This window comes from Equus asinus, chromosome 29 (assembly GCF_041296235.1).
Source record: "Equus asinus isolate D_3611 breed Donkey chromosome 29, EquAss-T2T_v2, whole genome shotgun sequence".
Lineage (NCBI taxonomy): Eukaryota > Metazoa > Chordata > Mammalia > Perissodactyla > Equidae > Equus > Equus asinus.
Genome location: NC_091818.1, coordinates 25578870 through 25595072, shown reverse-complemented (window position 1 = coordinate 25595072; position 16203 = coordinate 25578870). Strand labels below are relative to the sequence as shown.

Below are 16203 nucleotides of genomic sequence, written 5' to 3'. Positions count from 1 at the left end.
TTTTGAAGCTGTAGTAAGTATGGCGGTCAGGTGAGGAGAATGGAAAAGTGGCCACTAGACTGGGCAACGGGAAGGTCACACGAGACTTTCTAAGAGCAGTTTCAGTAAACAAGGAAACTGGATCACAGTGGATTGAAGAGATGTTAGGAAATAAGGCGTGGAGACAGAGAAGATGGACAATGCTTGAAATGTTTGTGAAGAGGAGGAGAGAAATGTTTTTATAGCTAGAGAACATCTTTTAATTATGGGAGATGCTCAAACATACCAGTTTGCAGAAAAGAATGGTTGGGTAGGAAGGGAAAATTGATGAAGATTAGAGGGAAATAAACTGTGGAAACTGGATGGAGGACAACGGGAGGGGAGGAAAAGATAGGTGGAGTTATTAATATGTTAATTTACTAGTATTTGGATCTTTCCACTAAATCAATCACTCATTCAACAAGCACGTCTTAAGCAGTGTTGTACACTAGGCACCACACTAGGATCTCAGAGTAAATAATACACAAATCTTGCCCTCAAGCATTTACATTCTGGTAGAAAATGGGCTTCTAAAACACTTCAATTTTAAAAAAATTTTTGGATATATACAAAAGATGTGTGCAATGCAAGTGTAAATTAGAAAACATACTAATAATATGACCATCCAACTTGAGAAAGAGAACAATACCAATGCTGTTGAAGCTCCCTGGGTAATTGTCACCAATCCTACTACCACCACCCCCTCCCAACCAGGTTACCACTAATCTGAATTTCATTTCGTGTTTGAAATGCCCTTTTCTTTTCTTGATAATTTTCATCAGTTTTATAGACTTATAGTTTTACCCCATTTGCATCCCTAAACAATATACAAATTTAATTTTGCTTTATTTTTTAACTTTATTAAAAAATTATAATGTATGTATTCTTCCTCAATCTGTTTGTTTCATTGCTTCTGAGAGTACCCTGTGTTGATACAGGATATGGTACTTCATTCCTGTTCGCCGCTGTATGGTATTCAAGAGTATGAATATAACATAACATTTATCCGCTTCTGTCAATGGACATCCGGGCAATTTCAATTTTTTTCCTTTATAGATAATGTTGCTTTGAGTATTCTTGTACATGTTCTCTCAGGCACACGGGCTGAAGATCTTTTAGGTGATTGTTACACGCCTGTGAGTGGAACTTTGGGTCAGACCTTAAGAGAATGGCCAACTTCAGAAGACAACACGAAATTGTCTTCCAAAGATTATGTACCAATACACATAGTTCCCATTAGTTTATGAGAATTCTCTCCATTCCGTATTCTCGCTAACACTTGGTATTGTTATATTATTAATGAAATTAAGCACATTTTCATGTTTATTGGTCATTGAGTTTCCTCTTTTGTAAAGTGCCTGTTAAAGACTTTTGTCCATTTTTCTATTGGATTGTTTGTTTCTTATGAGTTTGGAGGAACTAGTCATATATTCTTGAAACTAGCTTTGTGAATATACAATCAGGGTGAATATCTTTGCCAAATTCGTGGCTGGACTTTTTTACTTTCTTTGGGGGAGTCTTCTGATGAAAAGGGGCTCTTAATTTTCATACAGTTGAAATTTTAAATTTTTCTTTTATACTTCATTTTGTGTCTTGGTTAAGCAATAATTTCAACTTTGATTTTTTTCTTTACATTTGAATCCTTAATCCATACAAAATGGATTTGTTTTGTTTGAGGTGGGAATCCAATTTTATTTCAGACAATTGTTTGAATCAATTGTCAAGCATCTTCAGTGAAAATTCCACCCTATTCTCACTGATCTGTAGTGATGACATATACCAGCACTTAGATATGTCTGGTTCTCTTCCTGGGTTTTCTGTTTTGTCCCAATGGTCTCTTTGTCAACTCCTGTCCCAGTATAATATCTTAATTGCCTTATATTTATATTAATAACTTACAGGAGAAGGTACTCCCTACTCCATCATGTCATTTATTTTACTTTACGAGTTTCCTAGTTATTCTTGACCCTTTGCTGTTTCGTATAAATTTTAAAATAAGCTTGTCAATTCCATGAACATCTTTGTAGCAATTTTGGTTGGAATTTTAGTGAATATATAGATTAATTGGGTGGGAACTAATACCTCTATGATATTGCCTGCTTATTCATCTCCATCTATTTAGTTTTGGTAATCTCATTCAATAAAGTTTTATAATTATTTTCCATTGGAATTTTTACTAATTTTTGTTAGATCTATTCATGAGCACTTTGTAATTTTTATTGCTATTTAATTGATTATAAATTTTTATAAATTACCATTTCTCTTAATTTTTGATTGAAATACAATTGATTTTGTGTATTGATCTTGCAATCTTGTTAATTCCAAGAATTTGTGGTCAGTGTCTTGGGGAGATTGTCTAAGGGGACAATCACATCATCTTCAAATAATAACAGTCTTATTTTTTCCACTCTAATTTTTATACCTCTTGCTTTCTTTTTTCTTCTTCTACTGCATTGCTCAGAATTTCCAAAATAACTAAAAAATGGCAGTAGACAACCTTGTCTCGTACTGATCTTAAAGAGAATGCTCCTTGTGTTTCATCATGGAGTGTGTTTGCTGTAGATTTTACTCCTTAGCAAGATAAAAAGGTTTCCTCCGACTTCTCCTGAGAGGTGGTGCTGTGTGTGTGTGTATATGTGATTGAATGTTACCCTTTCTCAAAGAATTTGCATTCCTCTATGCACAATATCATACAATTTTTCTCCTTTAATCTGATTGTGTGGGGAACTACATGAATAGTTTTTGCCCAATCTTTTTAAAACTATATGCATTCATTTGGATTTTGCAACTTTTGCCTAATATTGTTCATGAGATTCATCCATATGACTACATATCACTGTAAATCATTCCGCAACTAATTTAACTCATCCTATTTTGGATGAACATTTGGATTGCTTCCAATTTGGGGCCATTCGCAACCATGTTTCCCTGAACATTCATGAAATGTCTCCTGGTGACGCGTTGTTCTAGGTACACTCATCTTAAACATTAATAGATGATTTGCCAAACAATTGTCAAAATTAGTTCTACTAACTTTCACTCCCATTGCCACCATAGGAAAGTTCTCATTGCCTTACAACTTTGTCAACACTTAGTATTGTAAGTCTTTCATTTTTATTTTTAACCCATCAGTCTGCTGTGGTTTCTTTATGGTTTTTGGTTCCTTTATGGTTTTAATCTGTTTCACTGATTGTTAATGAGGTTGGATATATTTTTGTACATTCCTCATCTGAATTGCCACTTTTCAACTCTTCGCCTATTTTTCTATTGGATAGTATATCTTTTATTAAATTGATTTTTAGGAAGTATTTGTATTTTTTGGATACTCACCCTTTGTCAACTCTGTGACTTGTGAAATCATCGCTACAATCAAGATAATGAGCATATCCGTCACTCCCAAAATTTCCTTATGCTTCTTTGAAATCCAGCCCTCCATACTCGCTTGCCCCATCACTGGACAAACACTAATATACTTTCTGTCACTACATTTTAAAGAATTTCAAATAAATTGAACAATACAAATGTATTCTTTATTTTGTCTGTCTATTATATTTCTGGATATGATACCTAAAGCACAAGTGACAAAGCAAAAAGTAAACAAGTGGGACTACATCAAACCAAAAAGCTTCTGCACAGCAAAGGAGACCATCAACGAAATGAAAAGGCAATCTTCCAAATGGGAGAAAATATTTGCAACTCATATATCTGCTAAAAAGTTAATATCTAAAATACATGAAAATTTCATACAACTCAATAGCAAAAAAAGAAATAATCTAATTGAAGATGGGCAGATGATCGGAGTAGACATTTTCCCAAAGATAGTCAAATGGCCAACAGGTACCTGAAAAGGTACTCAACGTCACTAATCATCAAGAAAATGCAAATCAAAACCACAAGGAGATATCACTTCACACCTGTTAGATAGGCTATTATCCAAAAGACACGAGATAACAAGTGTTGGCGAGATTGTGGAGAAAAGGGAACCCTTGTGCACTGTTGGTGGAAATGTAAATTGGTGCAGCCATTATGGAAAACAGTGGTTTTCCCTACAACAGTTTCCTCAAACAGAGGTTCATAAAAAAATTAAAAATACAACTACCATATGATCCAGCAATTCCCCTTTTGGATATTTATCCGAATGAATCAAAAACACTAACTAGAAAAGACATCTGCATCCCATGTTCACTGCAGCATCATTTACAGTAGCCACGACATGGAAGCAGCCCATCCATAGATGGATGAACGGGTAAAGAAAATGTGTGTGTGTGTGTATATATGCACAATAGAATGTCATTCAGCCATAAAAGATAAGGAAATCTTGCCATTGGCAACTACATGGATGGACCTTGAGGGCATTTTGCTAAGTGAAATAAGTCAGAAAGAGAAAGACAAATACTGTATGATCTCACTTATTTGTGGAATATTAGAAGAAACACCAACAGCAACAAAACCTCATAGATACAGAAAACAGACTGGTGGTTGTCAGAAGCAGGGGGTGGGTGGTGGCTGAAGGGGGTCAAAAGGTCCAAACTTCCTTTAAAAAACGATTTCTAGGGATGTAATGTATAGCATGGTGACTATAGTTAATAACACTGTATTGTATATTAGAAAGTTGCTAAGAGAGTAAATCTTAAAAATTCTCTTCACAAGAAAAATTTTTTTGTAATTTTATGTGGCGATCAATGTTAACTAGACATTGTGGTAATCATTTTGATTTCACAATGTATACATACTGTATCAAATCATTTTGTCGTACACCTATATGTGTCATATGTACAAGGTACAATGTTATATGGCAATTATATCTCAATAAAAAAAGACAAACGAAAGCCACTAAGTGTAGTCATCACAGGAAGATACAAAATTATTTCATATGCTTTCCCTAAGTCCAATCTAAAGCTACAATTGCTCCATATTTCCTCACTTACCTATACTTAGTGATTGTGCCTTTTTACTACCAGCTCTTTGTCTTTTTAAACTAAGCTATTAATAAGCCAGAAAATAAACTATATTGGAAAACAGTAATAGACAAGCATGGAACAAAAACCTTCATGAGAAAGTTTTTAAATTTTTTCAAAATGACTGGTCAGCTCCACCTTCTCCCACTCCTCCATCTGGGCACAATTGCAAATCTTCATTTCTGGAAGAAAGCACCACGGCAAGAAACAAAGGGAGCTCAGCAGTCACAAAGCCAACCTCCCTCCCAGTGAGTGACAGAATGCCTTGGCGGGGGGAGGGGGTGCCAAATAGTGACCTTACTGGGCCCCAAGGTGTGCCATGGAAACCCTGGCCGCAAGAAGAACCCTGTGCATGCTCCCTCTACTGAAAACATGAACCCCCAAACTAGTTCTGAGCTTGGTGTTGTGGGGTTTGTGATGAGAGATCTCGCTGCTTAGCAACAAGTGTGGTGCTCAACAAACTTCTAAACAAAAAATAAAACATGATTGGTTCCCCTGTGGGCAATATAACAGCACCGGTTAGCTGTTTACCGTCCAAATAAAGAGGCAAAGTAATCCAAAAACCATGCAGTCTGTTCACAGTATAGGCACACACGCACTGATGAAGTAGTTTAATTTCTTCTCTAGTGCTGCTAACACACCGACAGTGTAACATTTGCCCCCACTCTATAAACACACTTTCAATTTCAATGACAATGTGCACATTTCGTTGTCTGTTTTCAGAAGCAACTTCTGGACTTTGGAGGAATGACAGAAGAGGGAGGGGGTGGGGCAGAAGAAATCGACAGAGTATACTCAAATAATGGAGATGATTTTCATGTGCCAGGTATTTAAAAGTAAAGGGTTCCAAATAACGTGTTTGTTCACACACGGTCCCTGTGAATAGCTAACCAGCATCCTTTCCCTTGCCTGCATTCCCAAGTTGGTTTCATGGAAGGCTTTATTGTAGTCCCGGAGCATTGTTTTGCATTAATTTCTATGACAAGGAACCCAAAACCCATGGTGCTGAGAGCAACAAAACAGAGTTAGGGAAACAGTCATGACTTGGCACAAAGTGTGACAAGCTGTAAAAAAGGGAATGTTTCAATATCTGAAGTGGTGTTGATTTCCTACGAACAACCTTTTCTCTTCGAAACAGTATCATATTCTTTTCAAGCACATTTAGAACGCAAGTCAAGCTGTGTTTTATTTTTGATTATAATAAACACAGTCAGTTTACTGTAACAAAGACATACTAGTGATGATCTGTTGAAAGCTCAAGTACAACACCATAAGCTGGGCGGGGGTGGGCTGGGGGGCTGAGGGGTGGGGAGGCAACTGATAAAATAAAAGACCAGCCGTCTGGAAAGTTCTCTTAAAAGAACATAAAAAAGGCAGTGTTTTCTTATGAGACTAACACAGAATGCCAAAATTTCTAGCTGGGCTCTTTTTTTGTTGTCACTTATGGCAATTTGTAACTAAAAATAGCAAATCCTTCAAAATATTGGGCTCTCATATTTGTCTTTTTTAATCTCCATAATAAAATTCAAAAATTTTGTACGCTACTTTAAACTGTAATACTGTTTCTTATGTAAGACTCTTTTATATAGCAAGCATATTTATTATAGCACTACTCAGATTGTTTTCTTAAAAATGTTTATAATTCTGCATGCATTTAGATTATTGACAAAAGTGAAATGAATACTTCACAGTAAACAGTGACAAAATTTATAAAACTTCCAGGATTAAATTCCTGAATTTAAACTTATTAGGAAATAATGTAAATCACCTTACCATGTCTTGAACTAACGATTTTTCAAAATCAAGCTCATACAGTAGTCTGTCTCTACCATCCCTTAACTGAAAGAGAGGAATATTACATTTTGATTAAAGATGAGAACAGAACACTTGAAATTCTCCCTCAGTAGAATTTAGTGAAATGTATTTTGATTCTATATAGGAGAAAAACAGATCCCAATATGATGAAAGGAAAAATTAACTGTCTACAGATTATCATGTAATTCTAATATATTATTATATAATCATTATATTTTTATTATATAAGCAAGCAAAATACACACATGAAATGTCAATTTACTTACAACCTTCCTCATGCCACCCCCCCCAAAAAATGTGACATCAGTACATAATAAAGCAAGTCCTAGTCTGTCAAAAAGAGCAATTTTGCTTTACTCTTTATATGACCCATTTCTCTTATTTTATGATTTTGTGCTATATTTATAAGCATATCAAGCCATATTCAGATCAATTGAAAATAGCCATCAGAAGCACATACTGCCATTGTACTCGTATGACTTGCCTCAGTATTTTAATGATTGTTTGTCATTGGTGTGTTATAAACACTGATAACATTCAACCCTTAGTTCTGATATCCATTCGATTCAAATAATTCATGTATTCATTCATTTAATAATCATATATGGAACACTTTTCAGATGCCGGGCATTTTGTTTGACTATGGACGTATAAAAATGAAGCAGAACAGGGGCCTGCCCCATGGTGTAGTGGTTAAGTTTGGCACACTCTGCTTTGGTGGCCAGGTTCGTGGGCCCAGATCCTGGGTGTCGACCTACACCTCTGTCAGCCATGGTATGGTGGCATCCCACATGTAAAGTGGAGGGAGATTGGCACAGATGATAGCTCAGGGCTAATCTTCCTCAGCAAAAAAAAAAAAAAAAGAGGTAGAACAGAACAGATCCCTTCCCCTGGAGCATCCACAGTATGGTGGGAGAGCAATGTGAAAAAAAAAAAAGACTATAATACATTGAAAAATAAAGTTAATAAATCAAATCTTCAGGTAGTCAAAACCCATAAAAATCTATATGGCATGGCAACTGTAATTATAATAGGATATGACATACCTGGTGTTAACAGGAGAAGTACCATTTGGCAAGGGTCTTGAAGGATATGTAGAAGTTCAACAAGTTGGAGAAGGAGAAAGCAGAGAAATGGCAAACAAAACAGCACAGTAACTGCAGAGAATCATGGAGGAATGGAGAGACCAGGAAAAGTTTGATGATGTGGGACCCAGAGAGCACACAGAGAGGAACGGCGCGAAATGACAGGAGGCGTCATGTGGGGTCTTGCTCACCACAATTAGGACTGGAAGGCAGAGTGATGTGATGTGGAGAACCAGAGTCTGTTCCAGTCAAAGTTCTGCTCCTTAGTTGCTGTGTGGGTAAGTTAATTCTATACTTCAAGTCTTAGTTTCCTCATCTGTAAAATTAGGATATTGAAATCTGCTTCAGAGTTCTTCTGAAAAGAGTTTGAGACAGCGTACGTGAAAGTGTTTAGCTGTTGCTAAAACCACCCAGTATATTTTGGGCAGCCTGATTTTATACTGAAGGCAGTGGGAACCCACTGAAGGTTTCAGCACATAAAATCAAGGTGTCAGGGCACTATGGCAGCCGTGTGGAAGCTGGATTTGAAAACGGGTGAGAGTGGAGACAGGAACCTCAGTAAGTGTCTGTGGAAAGGATGAGGAGCTCAGCAAAGTCTGGCCCTGTTGCGGAGAAAGAAGATTTGAGGTAAATTTTGGAAGGGAAATCTACTAGTGACCAACTAGATAGACGATACGAAGGAGAGAGTAGAGAATGACTCTAGATTTGTCACTTGTTCCTCTGGATAGACGGCAATGTCATTAACTTTAATGAGGAACACAGCAGAGTCCAGATTCAAGAGGTAATGAGTTCAAGTTTTGACACTGAGTTTGACGAACTTGTAAAGCATTTTTACCCCAACTATTTTAGAGGGCTGATAACTAAGAACATAAAGATAAACAAGACATAGTTCGTGACCTCAAGGGAGCAAATAGTGGGAGGTATGAGGGAGGGCTGAGAGAGCCCCGAATAACCATAGGGGATGGAAGAGGACCGTCAAAAAAGTCTTTCCAGTGCATGTAACGTTGACATTGAGGACGAGGACAGAGCTGAAATTGTAGATGTGGTGTTCAGGGAAAACAGGAAGCTGGAGGGAAAAGTTTGGAAGCCACTGGCAAGCAGGTGTGCCAGTCATGGGAGAGTCTGAGGTCAGCCAAAGAGAAAACAAAGACCAAGGATTAATAGAATTCCCAAGAATAGCATTCAAGGCAAAGATGGAGGAGAAGCCACTGACAAATACTGTTTAAGAAGGGATGAAGAAGTGTGTGAAAAATCAGAAGCAAGCATTGCTGCAGAAGGAATCTATGACATAGGGTGTGGTCCTGTCATATACAACAGAAAATTCGAGAAAGAAAACGATTGAAAAGGACTGAGGGCAATATGAATCTCATTGTGACGTTATCAATAGGAAAAACTAGCAGCAGGGGAGTAAAGAAGGGTCTGGTAAATACAGATTTCTTTTAAATGATATTTGAAGAGCAGGGAATGGTAATGGCTTCAGGGGTAGTTAGGGTGAATGGCCACCACCCAGGATGATGGCTTGACTCTGGAGGCTAGAGCTAAAGTTTTAAAGGCACAAGAGAGAAAGAGGCTGATGAAGAAGAGGAAGCTGATGAAAAGGAGGAAGGAAGAGATGGAGTCAGGCAAATGGGTGGAAAGATGAGTGAGGGCAAAGAAGAATGTCCCCTTGTCTGGTAAAGAGGAGTGAAGGTAAGCAACGTGACAGAGTGAGTGAGCAAGTGCCAAGGTGAAAAACATGCAGTGTCCGCTGTGTTCTCTGTGAATTAGGAAGCAGTGCAGAGGAACGGAATCTGGGAACTGAGAAAAGTTGTGGAGCTTGAAAGAGCTGTGGTGGGTAGTAAGAAATGGTGCTCATTACATCTGAGTGAAATGACAGGTGGAGGGAGGGCACAGCTACTCTGGGTGAAAACCCCATTCCCTTGCATTGTCAACAAAAGGCAAGGATTGGCTTGTCTCCAATAGCATAGGGTAGTCCCTGGGCAGAGCTGGGGAATAGAGTGGACTGGCCAGATGGGAGCCTCAGAAGCTGAGGCAGTGGTGTGGTTGAAGATGTGGGAGGTTGCACAGCAGGTTTCGAGAAAGTAAAGGAATGAGAGGTGGAAGGAAAGAAAAGGTTGTGTGTTGAGTCATCATACCTTGGTCTGAAAAGAAGCGCCACCAAGTTTCCAAGGGGTGTCAATTACCCAGACCTTCCAGCCTCCTTAGATGTCCTCATCAGTTAGCTCTGCTGTTGTACTTTTACCCTCTTTTCTTCTTTCCATCGACATCATTTACAAATACTCTAGTTTCATCTTTTAAAAAGTTCCTCCCTCGCCCCTTGTCCCCCTCAACTCGTCCCCTACCTCTCCTTGGCCATACGCAGCCAAACTTCTAGAGAGTTGCCCATGCTCACTGTCTCCACTTCTGCAGCCACCTCTCTTCTCAACTGTGTCCATGTTCCAGCAAAATGACTCTCTTTAATAATAGCAGGGTCATTTTGTTGCCAAAGCTAATCATCCAATCTTCCCTTTTTCGCCTTTAGCATGCCTGACCTCTGGGCTGCATTTGACACACTGGGAACGATTCCCTCCTTTCTGAGACCCTCTCTTGCTTGGCTTCTGTGCTGCCCACTCTCCTGCTTCTCCCTCTGCTCTCTGGCTGGTCTCATTTTCTTCTGAATGCTACTGAATGCTCTCCAGCCCTAAAGTTCTCTCTTACTTTCTCTCTCCCATCTTCAGCCTTATCATTGACCATAGCTTTTGCTTCCTGATCATCTCTTGAATTCATCCTTCCCCTCCATCCCCAGTGTCACTGTCCTTGATCTCTTTTAGGACTTCATAGTTTCCCTGATCATCCAAGTAACCTCTTTACTGGTCTCTCTTAGCTCCAGATTTTCCTCCCTCCTATTTGTTTTCTTTCTGGAACACAAATCCAATTCTGCCCCAATGCTCAAGACACCCAATGCATTCAGAAGATAATTTAAGCCCCTCAGCATGAATGATAATTCTCTGTCCTTGTGTCCTGCCTCTCACCGCCCCATGATCTCACCTACCCTTCAGCTATAGCTTATCACATGCACCTCCCTTTCACATGTTTCTGACCCTTCCCACCTCCCGCTCATCCTGTCCTGGCCAACTCTACCATCTCTTCCAGAGTCAGCTCAGTGTCCTTCCTCCCCCCTTCCCTGATCCCTGACTATCCGGGCTGGGCATGCTCCCACGGGCCCCCACAGCAAGCTGTGCCTCCCTGCATCCTGATGCCAGTCACACGCTGGGCTGTCATCTCTGATGGCTGGTCTGCCTCCTTCCCCAAAGGAAATTCATATTACGGTCACAGCTGGAATACAGATTCAGCTGTTACTAGATGGTTGGAATGTAAACATAAAACCTACTGAATCCCATAATTCACAGTGCTCAGCTCAGATAGATGGCAAGAGGTCAGCCTCCCCCAATTCAGTCCCACTTCCAACTTGTTTTTCATTGTATCTACAGCTTAAAAAAGGGAGCATGTGACTTATCCAGAGGCTTCTGAGCCGCTCCCTTCCATCTTTCCGTTTCCTGCTTGCCCCTTTCCTACCCCCAGACTCCCCTTTTCCTGACCCAACATAAATTCTCACCACGGCGTCTCACACATTCCCACCTCATACTCTCGCCACACCACATCACAAACAGTTCCACAGACATACCTCACACTTCCAGCACTCACATTGCGTACACGGCTCTTCCACCCTCTTCCCGGCCTGGTAAAATCAGCTGGAGTGAAGGAGAGTGAGATAGGTGTGGAACTGTTTGTGGAGCATTTCTAGAACCTTCCAGGTAAAGCCAGGCATCTCTTCTCTATGTGCCTACTTCTATTGCATTCCGTCCCATTTTGTCTCTCCCTCTAGACTTGATCTCCTCCACAGCAGAGCCATTTGTGTGTGTGTGTGTGTGAGTGTGTGTGTGTGTGTGATTTTTGTATCTCAGCGGTAGTGGAGTGCCTGGCACTAAAAGGCACCTAATAAACATTGCTGAATTAACTGAGGTAGTGAAGGATATTGGAAACAAGTCAGTAAATATCAGCTCCCATTTGTTCAACAACTCCTCATCTGCCTTCCAATTGACAAGGTACTTTTGTGTACATTATCGTATTCTAGCCACACAGGGAGCCTGTGAGACCCAGGAGAGAGGAGGGTAAGGGACTGGCCCAGGGGCCATAGTGGCAGAAATGGAACAGGACTCAACGTTCTAGATTCGTTCTGCTCAATACCAAACTGTACCTATATATTACGTTTGTGTGGAGTTCCTGTGCATATAAAGAAAAAAAGAAAAGAAAAGAGACGGGATAAAAAATGATCTAACCAGGGGTCTGCTATATATCTCTAGAACAGAACTGTCAAATAAAAATGTAATCTGAGTCATATATAATTTTGAATTTTATAGTAATCTGTTAAAAAGGTAAAAGAAACAGATGAAATTAATTTTAATAATACATTTTACTTATCCCAAGAGTATCCAAAATATTATCATTTCAATATGTAATAATCAATATTAAAAATCATTAGTGAGGGGGCTGGCCTGATGGCAGAGTGGTTAAGTTTAGCATGCTCTGCTTCGGTGGATGGGGGTGTACAAGTTCAGATCCCGGGTGTGGACCTACACACCACTCATCAAGCCATGCTGTGGTGGTGACCCATATACAAAGTAGAGGAAGATTGGCACAGATGTTAGCTCAGGGCCAATCTTCCTCACCAAAAAAATTTTTAAAAAGATCATTAGTGAGATGGCTCACATTTCTTATACTAAGTCTTTGAAATCCAATGTGTATTTTTTACTCACAGCACATCTCAATTAGGGGGCTAAATTTTCACTGGAAATACTTGGTCTGTATTTAGAAGTCATAAAACTCACAGATGAAAAATAGACTCCCATACCCAGGTTATTCAAAATACACATAAAGATTTTCCAATAACTGAAACAAATATCAGTTTTTAAATTTAAAAGAATTAAATATAACTACAAGTTCAGTTCCTCAGTTGCACTAAACACAATTTGTGTCCAGTAGGCACAGGTGGCTGTGGCTGCCACTGGGCAGGGCGGATCTGGAAAGCTGAGGCGGCATTTAATTGAAATATTTAAACTCACTCACAGGGCATCTTTCTCTCTAACTGGTGGCTTCATGGGGAGGTTTCTTGTCCTCCTCACAGAGAATAGTGAGCTTACACAAGTCCTCTCTACCAGTGCCGTCCAGACCGAACAGCTTTAGACACATTTGAACAAACTGTGATGGCTCCCTTGTAAGGTATCAGGTGATACGAGAAGGCTGAGATTGCATTTTTAACGTTAGAGATTGATGCCAAGAAGGTTACACCTGTCTGGTTACAGACTCTGTTGTCATCTCTCTCCGAAGGGGATTTGCACCCTCGCCATTGCCAACAGAGCAAAGCACAAGAAAATGAGATCACTGTGAAGACCTGGGATGGAGTCACTTATCACGGAAAACGTCTCCCAACTCTGACCCAGGAGGGTAACCATTTCTTTAAAAAATTTTTCTTGGAAGCTGTTTTATCTAAAACCTAAGAATATCTGGAACTGCAAAATGAGATTGACATCTGAACCTAAACTTAGGCACACGTGGCGACTGAGCTCTGGGAATGTGGCTGGTGTGATGGAGGAACTGAATTTTTAATTTTACCTCATTTTAACTAATATTCATTTAGAAATGGAATCTCAATTCAGTGAGTGGAAAGCATTTACGTTTAATTGGAATAATTCAGGGATTTAAATCCACTGTTTCATGTGTAAATTTTATGAACTCTAAATACATTCTTGTTCTATGAATCAAAGAGTATTTTTAAGCGTGCCAGGGATTGTGCTCAGCTCTGAGAAGGTGCTAGAGACGGAGAGACCACGGTCTCTGCCCTCGTGGGGCTGACAATACGGAAGGGAGGGCTGACCATTACAGAAAAGTGTTTTGAGACCTACAATAGAGAGGTCCAGAGAGCTCAGCAAGCACCAAAGCAGGAGCGCCTGGCCTGTGCGTGGAGGGCGGAACTGCTGTGGTCCGCCTGCATTGGTCGCGCTAGGAAATCTTGATCTTCGTGATAAAAAAGGGTCCCCTGTTCTAAATGCAGATTTCCTGAACAACATAAGCCCAGTTCATTCAAATACTCAAAAATGAGCACAAACCAACATCTGATCTGAAAATATGACTGCTCACTCTTAATAATATCACTTTTCCACAAGCACATCTTCAGACTCCCTGGGTCATATAACTTTTTCATTCCTTATGATCAGCAAGGCAGACACTCACTTATTCCAAATAAACTAGGTATCTGTAGACTAAGTCATTTTCAAGATGGGATCCTCATTCATTACTAGAGCCTCTACCCAAATAACAGGAGAGATTAAATATAAAAATCGGCTTTTCTCTGCATCACAGGACAAGCATGATGCTATGTCACCAATTGTGCTGATATTTCAATTTAAAAGAGTCATTCATCAATGTAAAAAAGTTACAGTACCCTTTGAATAGTTTTATGATCCTTTTCTGCGATCTCTTTCAGACTTATAATTTCATCTTCTGTAAACAAAAGGAGAGAGAGACCAACCATGAAATTACAAGCTTATGCCCCTGTATTCAAAACGCCTGCTTCAGGGTAGGCTGCACACCACTGTCAGGCACGGTGGACGCGAGTCCTAGCCGGACCGTGACCTTCACAACTGCCCTTGACATTCACAGCCTTCTTCCTGCTGTTCAGACGGCTGGTCAGATAGGGATGAACTAAGTTCAAGATCCAAGCGTGGCTGAGGGCTGAGACCTTTCCATCGATACTAGCAATGGACATTTTTGCAGTTAGTCACAGCCAATACGAAGGGCTTTAGCGGGTGGCACTTTGGGACTCAGTAAGAACTACTAAAACCTGAAAACGTACTATAATACCACAGCGGAAGAGCACTAAAACTACACTGGCACGGTATAATTTTATCTTCAAGGGGTGTTGTAATAGATCTGATTTTACCAAAGTTTCGCTGAAAACTTTCTATTGCTTTATTCACCGCTTTTCATACTGCAGATGGAGAGCAACAGAATATAATTAACATAAATACAAAGATAACAGTAAGTGAAAAAGTACTTCAAAGCAATCTAGCTTGGGTGACTGAAATCCAACTTTTACTAATGTTTATGGTATGGAAAAAAGAGGGGATAAAGTACACACATGAGAATTTGTACTGAAAATTTGTACCAAAAATTAAAAATACTTAAGTAGTAAGTAGTAGCATATTTTCCTGAAGGGCTAATTCTGTTTCTCCACAAAGCATACTCCAACATGTATGCGTAAGTATTTAAATGTTATGAATTTTAGATAAACAATTAAGCCTATGAAACAGAAATCAACAAAAGTTTCTGTTTATGAGATTTCTAAGTGAAATAGAGCACTGATTAGCACAGTTTTTCAAAGGCCAATGCTTCGCTTAAAAAACACCCTGAGTTAAAATATTGTGGCTCCGGATCACAGCCCAAAGAGGTTCTCTGTCCCAAGCAAGGAGAGTACTTAAATGAAAACCAAAGGATAACTATCAAACTGACCTTTTAAATGTAAATTACCAAACAAATGTATGTTTGGAAAAACACAAACATGGCTGTGAATTTTATGAAGTGCCCAATGTATAGATTTTTCTCAAAAGCGACTTTAAAATGTTACCTAACATTGAATTTTCTTTTTGATTGAGTTGCAGTTCTTCTTCGAGTTCTGAAACAAGTTGAAGCAGTCTCTCATTTTCTGCTTTGTAATCCACAGCTTCCTTTTCTAGAGGTGTTTTTGCCCCGCTGCTGTCTCTGATAAGAGATTCCTGAAAGATGGGGAATTTCATATTTCTAAGCAAGGAGCCAAGGATTTAAATATGCAACACAAGACAATACAGATACAGAAGAGCCATCATATAATTTTCTGAATTCTATTCCACACTTATAATATGAATAGTAAAAAGGAAGGACACTAAATAGAGCTTGCTAGAAGAAAGGCTGCAGTACATTCTGTACAAAGACCACAGCACATGGGGACATTTTATTGACAGGAATAATGCATAGCATACTGTTTGTGTGCCCTCATCATTCAGGTCAATTCATTATGGAGGCTGTGTCCGGGGAGGCAGCTGGGGCCCTTCCACCCACACTTCCCTCTGTGTGTGTCTGAAGTGCTGTCCGCCCGTAACTAGGCAGGCTGGGGAGACGTGGATGGGCAGCGCCAGGGGGTGGCGAAGTGCATGGCGAAGGAGGGGGGCTTGTTGCCTTTGTGGCATTTCCCAGTGTCAGCGCTGCCAGTGTCATGAGGAGACATCACATGTCAAAGTGGTGACGTTTTCAGG

At 39.6% G+C, this 16203-nt stretch overlaps 1 protein-coding gene across 3 annotated transcripts in view; it reads right to left on the bottom strand.

Annotated features, from left to right (window-relative positions):
* Positions 1 to 16203, bottom strand: part of C29H10orf67 (chromosome 29 C10orf67 homolog) — a 145845-nt gene that overhangs the window by 69913 nt on the left and 59729 nt on the right. For all 3 annotated transcript variants that reach the window (XM_070500959.1, XM_070500960.1, XM_044762301.2), the window contains 3 exons: positions 15540 to 15687; positions 14358 to 14416; positions 6750 to 6815 (listed from right to left, as the gene is read on the bottom strand). In XM_070500959.1, the coding sequence (XP_070357060.1) occupies positions 6750 to 6815; positions 14358 to 14416; positions 15540 to 15687 (273 nt within the window). The remainder of the gene's footprint in view (positions 1 to 6749; positions 6816 to 14357; positions 14417 to 15539; positions 15688 to 16203) is intronic.